The sequence below is a fragment of the Apostichopus japonicus genome, chromosome 16 (genome assembly GCF_037975245.1).
Source record: "Apostichopus japonicus isolate 1M-3 chromosome 16, ASM3797524v1, whole genome shotgun sequence".
Taxonomy (NCBI): Eukaryota; Metazoa; Echinodermata; class Holothuroidea; order Aspidochirotida; family Stichopodidae; genus Apostichopus; species Apostichopus japonicus.
This window is the reverse complement of record NC_092576.1, coordinates 30,461,074-30,473,287: the sequence shown is the minus strand read 5'-3', so window position 1 is coordinate 30,473,287 and position 12,214 is coordinate 30,461,074. Positions and strand designations below refer to the sequence as shown.

General features: G+C 41.0%; 1 protein-coding gene across 1 annotated transcript; it reads right to left on the bottom strand.

The window, feature by feature from the left end:
- Positions 1-971: 971 nt before the first annotated feature.
- On the bottom strand, positions 972-9,177 carry LOC139983431 (uncharacterized). Its single transcript, XM_071996977.1, has 5 exons — positions 9,045-9,177; positions 5,452-5,704; positions 3,346-3,496; positions 2,959-3,019; positions 972-2,534 (listed from the first exon to the last, which is right to left on the bottom strand). The coding sequence occupies exons 3-5, from the start codon at positions 3,356-3,358 to the stop codon at positions 2,228-2,230; spliced, it is 381 nt and encodes a 126-aa protein (XP_071853078.1). The 5' UTR covers positions 3,359-3,496; positions 5,452-5,704; positions 9,045-9,177; the 3' UTR covers positions 972-2,227.
- Positions 9,178-12,214: the final 3,037 nt, after the last annotated feature.

Below are 12,214 nucleotides of genomic sequence, written 5' to 3'. Positions count from 1 at the left end.
ACACTTTGTGTTTTTTACGTTGGCCTTTCAATAGTTTGTTTAGTGTAGTTTTGGCTTTGTGGTTTTTGTTTTTGGTAGGTGCGTGGCTTGCCACACCCCTAGCTGTCATGGCGGCTCGCCGTGACAGGAAAATCGTATTGTGGAGTTTATCGGGGGAGGCTAAGGTCGTCCCCGGACAAGTTTTTTTTCAAGTTTTGCGTTCTGTTGGTTTAAAGGTCCCCGGAGAGGTTGACGCGCTTCAGCGTAAACCCTCTCCGGGGGTATGAATGTTTTTGATGTTCGGTTCACCTCGGAGGCTGCCCGCGTCCGAGGTGTCCATGTGTTGGAGGGAGTTGAGGGACTGAAGGTCACACCGTATGACAGTTTGGTGTGGGTGACAGTCCTCCATCTCCCCCTGTACATGTCTGAACAGGTTGTTGTGCGGACACTGGGGCGTTTTGGTAAAGTGACCGGCTACGAGGAGCCGGAATTCCTTGAATGTAAGGATGTCAAGACCGGGACTAGACGAGTTACAGTTGAACTCAAGTCCGATATCCCCTCTACCTTGTGGGCTAATGGGCACAGGGCCCACATTGCATATTCGGGAGAGCCTCGCACTTGTTGGTGTGGGCTAGAAGGGCATGAGGCCATGTTGTGCCCGAACAAGCGGTGTAGCCGCTGTTTACAGGTTGGGCATACCCTGGCCGAGTGTAAAGGGATATTGTTTGCAACTCGTGTGGGAAAACGGGCCATCTCGCCCGTTTTGGCCCAGACCGCTCATACGCCGCGAAAGTGGCTACGGGCGTGGTTGAAGCGGTCCCTGTCCCGGCCTCTGACACTGTATCACATGATGCTCCTGCCATAGCTCCAGTGTCCGACACTAGTGCCCCGGTGGAGGCTTTGTTCCCCCTTTCGTGTCCGACCTCTCCCCTGATCGAACTTGCCGAGACTGCCAGCCTGCCCACTGAGGCAGAGCAGGACAAAACGGCGGAGATGGTACTAGCGGAGTGGCACGCGGCGCAGGATACCGCTTGTACTGATTCACCGGTAGCTACGCCCGCTATCGGTGATACTAGTTGGGCCCCGAGTCAACCGGCCCAAGAGACAATTAAGTGGCCCAGATGCTGACTCGCCAATGGAGGACTGCACTACAGCCTTATTAGTCGTGGCTAAGGAGTCCTCCGATTGGTTTGATGAGACGAAACAGGCCACTGATCTCATTGACTCGAGTGGCCCTTCCACCCTACCCGCAGCCGCTTCCGCTATACCGGACACGATGGTCGCTAGTGGACCTCCTGTTCCTGACAGGGGCGGTCCACTCGATCAAGGTTGACGAGGAGTTAAGAACTCTGCTCCCTCGTAAGAAAAGGGGGAACATTGCTAGGGGCCTCAAAAGACCCGTATTGGGAAAACTTCGCAGGTAATGCGAAGCCTGTTGTCTGCTATCGGGACGGCGTACCCCGTATGAATTTTGGAGTGAGTTAGTTGTTATGTGTGGGGTGGTGGGTTTGTGTGGTCGTTACATAATATGGGTTGGGGTGGGTTTCTGTTTGTGGTTTGGAGTTGGCTTTTTGGGGCTGGTTTGTAGAGCTTTACTGTTTTTGTTCTGTTAGCCTTTGGGTCCGTGTCCTTTTCACGTGACGTTAAACGCTACATTTTATACATTTGTGGGTTAGTGAGAGATTTGTGGGTTTTCAGTTGGGTTTTTGGTGGTTGTTAAACAGACTGGGATTGTTTTTGGTTTGTTGACATTTGGTCCGTGTCCGTTTCTTTGCCAAAAAAAAAAGCACCGGTTCAGTAGACTTGCATGCATCAACATCATTGATTTGCTGCAAGATGAACTGCAACATAGAAGCAGGCGTAATCGCGCACTACCACAATCGCAGTAGGTGTTAATTGCACTTCGTTTTCTTGGTGATGGCTCAATTACCGATGACACCGGTGCTGAGCCCCATGGTGTCAGCATTCCAACAGCGTGTCCAGCTATTCCACGGGTATCCCGTGCGCTATGCCAAGGAAAGTCCCAATTTATCAAGTTCCCTACTACCCCCGAGGAAGTGTTCAATATCAGCAAAGACGACCACATCCAACTACCCTATAACCATGTGCCAGACGACGATGATGGTGATGACCCAGCCCCTGCTGCCGCTGATGATTTACTTGGTACCGCAGTCCAGAACGACATTGTTCGCAACTTGTTCGCATGAGTTTCACAGTCCTGTACTTTTAGTTATTGACTAGCTACTGCTCAGACATAGTGTTGAGCTTGCACTCCCAAAGATTCTAATGCCTGGCGCTGCAGGTCAACCGTTGTTTCAAAAGCTCTTCTTGAAAAAAGTTTCAAAAGCTCCTCTTGAAAATTGACTTTCCTGATTTCTGTAGCCCTTTGTAGAGATGAGGGCTGGGTTGCCAATGTCTCTACTTGAGACTGCAACAGGTTTACTTGATGTTGTAGAGCAACAAAAGTGAACCTGTTTCTGCTGATGGTGTTGAAGCTGAGGTTGAGGCAAAGGCTGGTGTAATGGCTGAAGAGGAGGGTGATGAAGTTGCTGAATCTTATGTAAAAATAAAATTCATTATTTAGAGTATAAATAAATGGTAAGCAGTCATAAGTCGAGCCAAAAAATTTTGGCTTCGGTCCAACTTCATATTTGGTAATGGATTTATTTAAGTTTGAATATATATAAGACCTCAAATAGAACAGAACCACCCCAAATTTATGATGTCAGTTCATTACATTGTCACAGATGCATCTGATTTTCTTGATGACATACACATAATTGTTATGAAAATCTAATGCATGGCGCTGCAGGTCATGGTTTTTAGTGTTTGCCCCCCCTCCCCCCCCCCCCAAAGAAAAAATCAATAGCGTCCATCTACTCAGTCAAAGTTGGCACTGCTGAATTACGGCAGTTACCAGATTTTCATGATTGGACCCTGGCTCACCTCAATGGACAGCAACCTACTTTTGTAACCTACCGTGTAACAACTTCCATTGCAAGTTCCATAGAGGCAGATGAAGCTGGTTTTGGAGCACCTCCTGTAAAGAGAAAAGATAGCAAATAAAAGCCGCTTGAACAATTCAGTAAGAAAGATAATGTTAATTAAAGGAGAACGAAACCCTGCAAATTCAGTAAATTCAATGAATTACTTTTTGTATAAGAAGGAACATATGAATGACAGTAACATAAATCATCAAAAAAATAAGTTTTTTTTTCTCTCGAGATATCCTGATGGTAAAGCTTAAACCAGGGAGCAGCCATTATTATAGCATTATGATGTCACCAGCCCCTTCAAAACTAATCATTTTTGTTTCTCTTTATAATTTGTTGTAATACTTAAATGTAATACTTAGTTGAAAATTACCTGTCACGCCCATCAAAGTCTAAAGCCTCTTGGCTTTATCCTTGAGTTCAAACCATTGTTTTCGAACCTTCCTCCAGTCTCTTTCTCTCCCCCCTGCTGCCTTTATCGCCTCAGCACACATCTTCCAATATTTGGCCTTTCTCTCTTCCACCTAATATAGAATAAAAAAAATTGGTAGCTTTATGCTGATTTGATATCTACAAGCACTGAATGGTTAATTTGTTGCCAGTAAAAGACCGAAAAGTGACACAGGTGAAAATAAAGGGTCCTTGAGCCGAGTTTTAGCATGGAAAACCAAAGCCAAGTTCACATGGTTTTTATTGAGTACTGGGCTGTAGTTAAATTTGAATAGTGATGAATAATCGAAGCCCTTTAGTATTTATTTATCAGAGGGTAATAAAGGTTTTCTTTTGCATTAGAATCGTGGTCTATTGGACTACAAAATTGTTCTATTTAAATGCTGGTTACTGGGTATGAGATATTCCTGTATGCTCTATATTTTAATATTGTTGTTAGGAATTGAGCATTTAGTCAGTTTGGGTCCAGTTACTTATAATTATTGATCTTTGAGGAGGACATTAGGTTTAGTTACTACAACCGGCCAGTGAAAAAAGTTAATGTACCCAATTGCATCTCTTGTTCTTCATTGTTTGCCTGTGTTATTTCCACCATTCACCTTACTTATTTTACTGCCCAACCCGATTGGTTCTTGTGCAGCCTGTGAAAAAGGAAATGCATGTCACAACAATGATGTCCCAAGAAGGATGAAAATGTACTCTAAAAATACACTGAACTGATACACAGGATCCCAAAATAAAATACAATGGTGATTGCAAGCTACGTAAAAGATGTTAGCAGCGTTAAGTACAAAAATAGGTTGTGACAACCAAACTGTATTCATTCATTACATGTTTTGCTCAAACTGTAGCTGGCCATTCACCCAACTTTTTGGTTGTTTTCCTCAGCCACCCTGGCTATTTACTTTAAGAAACCTACAACTTTAGAAAGGGACAATGTAGCAAATTGTTTTGTTGGACTAAGCAGCGTTTTCGGGCACGCAATATTTTTAGTCTGAATGTATATGGAAATTAAGTTTGTGGCAAATAATGATTCATTTGACAGGGGTGTTTATCAGGTGCCTCTTTTGTTACTGCCCACTTGAGTAATTTCCAAAGGGTGGGTGAAAGACACCGCCTATGGTCAGTCGTGGCCAAAAAATCAGGAGGAGGTACTGAGAAAAAAAGGCGAAATAATTGCCACCCAACCACTCCCTGTACCCCGTGCATGTCACTGTCCGCAACCCCACCCTTCCCCAAAAAGCTTGTCCACTGTTCAAAAGATAAATAAGTTTGTAACTTCCTTAGAGCTAACGAAAGTAACGGTTTCACTTCAGATGATATTAGCTATTGTAATATTTTTTATGAAAATTTGAAAAAGGTCATTTTAGGTCAAGAAATGTTGAACTCTTGAAACCTTATCAACAATATCAAGAAGTGAAAGTTGGTTGCTATATAGGTGGCCATTGGTGAGTAGGTAATACATTTTGTTTGCAGTTTCTTTCACTGCTGTTCTTACTTAAATCTGCAAAATCTTCAAATTTAATGATCTAATTTATTCTGAAACATGGACATTAATAAGCTTCAATACACATAACAAGTTCAATTAAGTGCTCCTTTTTTATTGATGAATGTGCTTAGATTAAGTCTGCTGATCTTTACAACAACAAAAATTTAAAAAAGGAATAGTTGTTCGAGTCCAAACCTGATTCCAAACTAGTACATGCAGTCATGCATTATGTTTTAGATCAATTGGCGTGACTAATGATTTGAGAAAAGAAGCCCCCACCCCTACCACTTTTTAAATTACTGCACAGTTGTAGGAGACATGCAGGTTTCAATCGCTCCAACCTCCCCCCCCCCCCCACCCCCAAATAATATTACTTGCTGAAGCGAGGGAGATTAATATATTTGACTTATTACAAAGTAGAACTCGGCCCCATCCTGCTCTGATGGCTTGCAACAAGCTGTGCAAGAACTTCATCCACCCCCCCCCCCAAAAGGATATAACTTGCTGATGCAAGGAAAACTAATAGATTTGACTCATTACAAAGAAGAACTTGGTCCAATCCTGCTCTGATGGCTTGCAAGAAGCTGATGGAGGTTGGCTCGGGCGAATTGTACCAGAGATGTGCCTTGGGTCATCCTCGGCAAGAACAACACGTCCTAGTTGAGAATTGTCATCATGAAGCCTTCGTCTAAATATGTCCTTCATCAGTTGCGGAATGTGCTTGTAATTATTCTGTTCCATAACAGGAAAACAGATCAATCTGCCTACACACTTTGAGAAATTTCTTGTAAACCTGAAAGTAGAATGAATGTTTCTCAGGGGAGGAATTCAAGAAAGGAGACATTTTGCTAGGCTACGTAGAAAGAGTTAAATACTGAAGTAACTGTAATTTTTTATTTAGGAGAGAAAATAACGGTTTCAATGAAAGAAACATTTTTCAATGGAGGCAAATTGGCTAGGCTATATGGGAAGAGATATTTGTAATAAAGGTAGAAAGAAAAATAAATTCCTACAGTTATTGCACCAGGCCTACTAAATTTATTCTTTCCACATAGCCTAGCCAATATGCTTTCATCAGCTTCCTCCCTGGGAAAACGATAATTTCCTCCTCATCATTTAGGAGGTAAGAAACGTTTTAGGGGAGGAAACTAACGTTATTTAGGGCAGGGAACTAACGGGAACCGCCAGAACGTAGGCCTCCTGATTTAGGCTACAGCATACGAAATCACTGCCATCATAGCCCATGCCTTATATAGTCTAGTGTAAAGTATCTATGCGTGAACGTTAGTTAACTGTATCAAGAACATAGACTTGTTGCAATTTGATGAGACTATGACTGTGAAGAAAAAGTAAGAGCGTTTTGCCTTACTGGCCTTGGTAGTGGTAGTTAAGAGTAGGCATAGCACACTAAAATTTAAAGTACATAGCACATAGACAAAATTGGTGTCATTTTAAAGATCTTGGTAAACGACTACGTACAGCTAATTAATATGCGTAAATGAGTTTTCTCAAGTTCTAAAAGTAGTACAGGGATGATACTTGGTATGCTGGTTACCTGTGCTAAGGTGTATCTGAAAATACAACATTCAGTTAATTATCTCATTAAATATGCAAATGAGCTCATTACATATTTAAATCTCAAATATGCAAATTAGGTGTGACTCGTCAACATTTTTTCAACATGATTGTATTCCCAAACACATGTGCAATGGTAACAAATGAAATAAAAGCCGTAATGATAGCTCTATGGGGGATCGTCGCATTTGCCGTTGTGAGTATGCACACTTGAAATCGTGAAGTGGCTTATTGAACAAGACAATGGTTATCCACACAACGTATACCTTGAAAGGCCCACACTACAGTTACATGAGGCTCACATCATCCTCATTACTCTGCCAACATTCAATGTTGTTTACAATTTCTACATGGTTCTTTTCTGGTAAATGAATAATTTTAAACATTTGTAACATTGGAACAACATCTGTAAAATATGGAAATCTCTGAAGTGATTAACCTGGTCTTAGCCATCATGCGGCGAAAATGTGAAAACAACTTCTCCGATTAGCCGTTTTCAAGAGTTTGACCCCAACATTTGCCTCCTCCTAGCTGAAATTTCAGTGGTGACAGCATGGAAAATCGCAACTTAAATGCACCCAATTTGGTGTACCATATAATGAAGGCCTGTAGTAGTCATTCCTGAATGCCTGTAAGTGTCGACTCTAACTACTGTACAAAAGGATCATCAGTAATTTTAAAATATTTCTGATGGGTTGTAATACTGTAGAATCCTAGAATGAAGATTACAGCTTTCCACATATTGACAGTTAAACTACTTTGAAAAGTTGTCCTGCTGAGTACCAATGCAATTTAGAAGACTAAGGTGCAGCCTGCACTAATACCTTTTGGGCAGGCTCTTATGTCCTGACCCTATCCCCTCCCCACCACGAACTAGTCCTATTTTAGCATTATACTTTAGTTTGACAATTTTTAAGTGCTTACTTTCAAACAAAAACTACTTCCTTTGATAATAGTCCCTTCAAAACACAATCATTCTCATTAATTCACAACATACATGCAGGGTTTATCTTTCCAAGCAATGATCCCAGTTTTACAAATGATGTTAAATGTGTATGTTCATGCAATGTATGATTATTTATTTTACAGTATCATATGTTACCTTGCATGGGATCACTTACACAAACCTATATATGTACCGCCTTTGGCCATGTACTAAATTAATATTGAATTCCATATAGTGCTCATGCTCATAGTGAAGTCCGTAATGGCAGAGCAAATACGGGGCTTTCTCTTTTCTCTAAACAGCAGGTACAGTGATCTAGTGTAACCAGAAAATTGAGGTCCCCAGTCAATGCAAGATTTGTTTAACCTAATATTAACATTACAAACAAAAGCTTATGAGTAGGAACTGAACTGTCAATTTACCTTTGACATAGTTTAGGACTATGATGTGTCGCAAAACAATGTGTTCTAATTGCAATCAAAATGCCAATAACTGCCCAGTGTTATTGTTATAGCTGCCCAAACAAATCAAATTTACTGTTTTTATTTCGGTCTAATATGAATGCTGTCCTTAGCATGTACGGAGAAGCTTTTACCAAAGACGTATGGTGCACATTGTTACGAGGGCCCATTGTAGCCGAACGCTAGTCACTGCTAGTGAGGAACCTACTGTTACAATATAGAAAGTATTTGAAATTGCCTACGTGATAAATCAATATTTCAGAAATAAGGTCGGGTTACCGTGTGAGAATGTTATAATACACGATTGTTCTGGTATATTCCTAATGATGACACGCTGGTCTCGGGTTAACGTCGGTTTACGTGAAATCGCGTGTGAGCTGTGCACACATTTTCGTGGATTTTCTGGAATGTTCGCGAGATATGCAAAGGACTTCCAAGACGACACATATTATACCATTCTACTATATATCGTCAGTGCTCAACTGCCAGTAGTTTCTGAGGGATTGAGATATCGATACCAAGATTGATTCTGCACTTCCATTCAGAAGTTTGAAGAGGACTTTGCTGTGAATACAGTTTTTCAGTCTTTATTTCGGAGAAGGTGAAGAATTTCTGTCTCCGCTGAGGAAGTTCGTTACGCCAGGAGTTGGTGGCTACAAAGCTGATTTTGGACTGACTCTGGTAATATTTAGTCGGCGAGAAGTTGTGCTTCACTCGATTGTGGCTGGAAGTCCGTCTTCTATTTTGGAGCATCGCCGGAAAGAAGGTGACTGCTGTTTCTGGGATCGCGAGAAACTTCGTCGAGGACCAGTGAATTTCGCGGTACAACGGACCGAGGATCGTCGTTATCAAGGTCGTGGCCGCTGAGGGATATCGCCGTTGGAAGAGACCAGCGTGTTTTAAAGTGTATCCTATCTTGTTAAGTTTCTGAGTAATTTTCTATATATTTGTAATTACGACTTATTGTTGTTGGTTCGGGCTTCATTGTTCAATGTAGTTTCTCATTCAAATTCCTCTAAACTCGTCAATTTGTCTGTGTTCCTCTCAAAACGAACCCAGGCTTGTGTCTCGTTAAAAATAAATTATCGAGACCTCTCGCATTCCAACGTAACAACATGTAACAGATCACTGAATAACCAAGCTAAACTTACAGTGTTACACATGATTTTGCTCAATGTTCATTTCACCAGATCTTTGTGTCATCTTCTTTTTCAGTTTCGCTCTCTCATTGAAGACCTTTGTCTTGATGGTCAGCCAGGCATAATGAATACTTCAATGTCTTGACGGTCTGAAATAATCAAAGAGCCAGAAATAAGTTGTCTGTGAGAGTTGTATGACATAAATTACACACGATAAACACATATATATATTCATGTACACAAACATATATGTACACACCAGTGGAGTAGCCAGGGACGCTCTTGGGTGTTCAACCCCCCCCCCCCATGGCCCAAGTGACCAAAAAATGATTTTGTTCGGTTTTTAACAAATATTTGTGAATGTTCACAAACATTGGGCCTGTGTAGCATCTTTTCGCGAAAAGAATATATTTCGGCGAGCCCCCCCCCCCCCCAAGAAAAATTTCTTGGTACGCGCCTGGTACATACATACTGGGTAGCCTCAACACTGACATGTATGACTGATATAGGTTTCCAGTGTTCCAACAGAAATATAAAATGTATGAGGTAATTTTGAGTAAAAAGGAACTCTGTAAGGTGAAGTAGGTACTTGAGCAAGTAGGAAGGTTCATTAACTAAATTTATGACAACCCAACACATCTGTGTTACAGTCAGTTCAGTGTTGTTAAGTTGAAACAGCAGCAACTATCGTCCTCCCTTTTAGTCGCTTCTTTTGTCAGGCAGGGAATACTGTACCACACGCCTACTGAATTCATTCTACTGTCCTGATTCAAGACTCACAAACCCCCATCTCCCCTGCCACCCAAGGATACCCGCGTCACTGTGTAGCAAAGTTCTGTATGCAATCTATTTACATGTTATACTACTTGCAAACAAGCTGATCATTGTTGTGAAGGTTTTACAAATCGAAACTGTACCCCTAATGTTACATGGTAAAGGGTGGGGACATACAATATACAGTACTTGTTGCACTAATTATACAGAGATACAATGGACATGTTCTGCATATTGACTTTCGCTACTAGATGAGATGACTCTTAACCTAAATCCCTGAAAGACCCATCAGTGTTTCTGCTAAGTCTGTATGGCACGTTTATGACGCAGTGACCTACCCATTTGACGCACTGATGTTCAGAGCAAGACAAAAAAGAGCTAGGGTAAGGGTTCCATTTGCTAAAAAAAAACTTAAATCTATGTTACCAACTTCCAAGAAAACATGCAGAATATCTGCCAAAAGTAGAATCCCAAAAAGAAGGGCAGACCCTCAAAAATTTGGAGTAAGTACAATGAAAAGAAGTTTTGATCATGACTTTAGAAATTTCCGGAAAAATTAACAGCCTAGGCTTGATAATTCCCTATACAACAGTTCGTTAGGCTATTTAAAAATTTCATATCAATTTCTGTACAGTAGTTCATGGATTATTTTGTGATCATAATTCGGAGAAATATGACATTTTAGAACTAAGACGAACTAAGACAAACAGCCAAAATTACCCCACAATTAATGAATGACGTTTTACTTGAATATAATCCTACATTACATATTTGTACAGTAGGATTGGTCGATGAGGTACGTACCACATGTCATGATCACCAATAGAAAAGGCATCTTGACTGTTGGACCCCAATATACAGTAACCACTAGGGATGCACCGGATATCCGGCGTCTACGGGCCTGTGAATATTATTTGTTCGCTAAAAAAGATATTTCGGCAATTCTCCCCAGAGCCCCCCCCCCCCAACAAAAATTTCTTGCTACGCGCCTGGTACATACATACTGGAGTAGCCTCAATACTGACATGTATGACTGATATAGGTTTCCAGTGTTCCCTCAGAAATATAAAATGAACCTGTAATGTTACATGGTTATAGTGGACACAGCAGTATCTGTATTACAGATTGTACAGAGAGGCCAAAAAACATGCATGTTGACTTCTATGGTGAATGTTACCAATGCCATGAGAACTTCATAAAAGTAATTTTGGTCAAAAGGAACTCCTTTAGTTGTAAGCAGGGACTAGAGCAGGTAGGTAGGTTCATTAAATTTATGAGAACCCAACATGTCTGTGTTATACATGCAGTGTCGTTCAGTTGACAGTAACAAGTCCTCTCTTTTTAGTCACTTCTGACAGGCAGGGAATTCCATGGGCCTGCTGTTTTCATGTTACTGTTCAGGCCTCACAAATGGCAACCCCCCATCCCCTGCCACCCGAGGGGATCCGGTTATAATATTGTTATACTAATTGCAAACAAGTGGATCATTGCCCTCATTGAAAAATTTTTTAACCCTTTTCTGTGGAATTTAAGGAGTTGAGCGAAATCATTTTTACTTTATTAACTGCTACTCTCTTGTATGTTCAGATGTAAAGAATCTAAGGAAACTTGCAGCGTCACTTAAGTATTTTTTCTGCAATGCTAATGACAAAAGTTAGGTCAGTAGAGTAGTACCATGATATTTCAAAGGACTCAAGTAAACTACAGTACAGCGTGGCAAAGCTGATTTGCAATGTCAAGAACACTGATGATGGTGCCAGTAAAGTGATAGTTCTGAAAGGATTGAGTAACAATGGCTCATTGCTAAGAGCATGGAAGAGATATTGTTGTTATAACACCCTGCTACATAAATCCGCTGTACATTCCAGTTATGGGTTACTATTTTCACACTGCATTACTATATATACTTTATTTTTTACTGTACGTGCATTACCAAACTTCTATGTAAATGTCAAAAGCCCCTAAATTGTCCTGTGTAGGATGAGCTGAAAATAAAATGGAATGCCCACAAAATAAGTGGAAACTTACCAGTTGCTGCCATAAAAAAAGGGCCCACTGGAGACTTCATATCTACAGTATCATGCCTCTTTCTTGTTTTGCTGTTATATGCTCCCCGCGATATTGTAGCCAAAAAAGTCCCTCATTTTGAAGCTTCTGGTTGCAAACACACCGGAACCTGCAATAAAAGTATCAATATTGGTTCAGGTTGATTCCTTAGTGCACATCAACACATGTGTAATATTTTGTTTCAAGAGAAAACACAACAAGAAGTTGCATTCCCCTTTGGTACACTGCTGGCATAGCTATCAGTCTAGCCCGGCAGAGGGGCTCAGTTCACTAGTCCATAACTCCATTTAGGTACAGTAATTGACAAAATATGCAACCCAAAATATAAACTTTGGGTGACT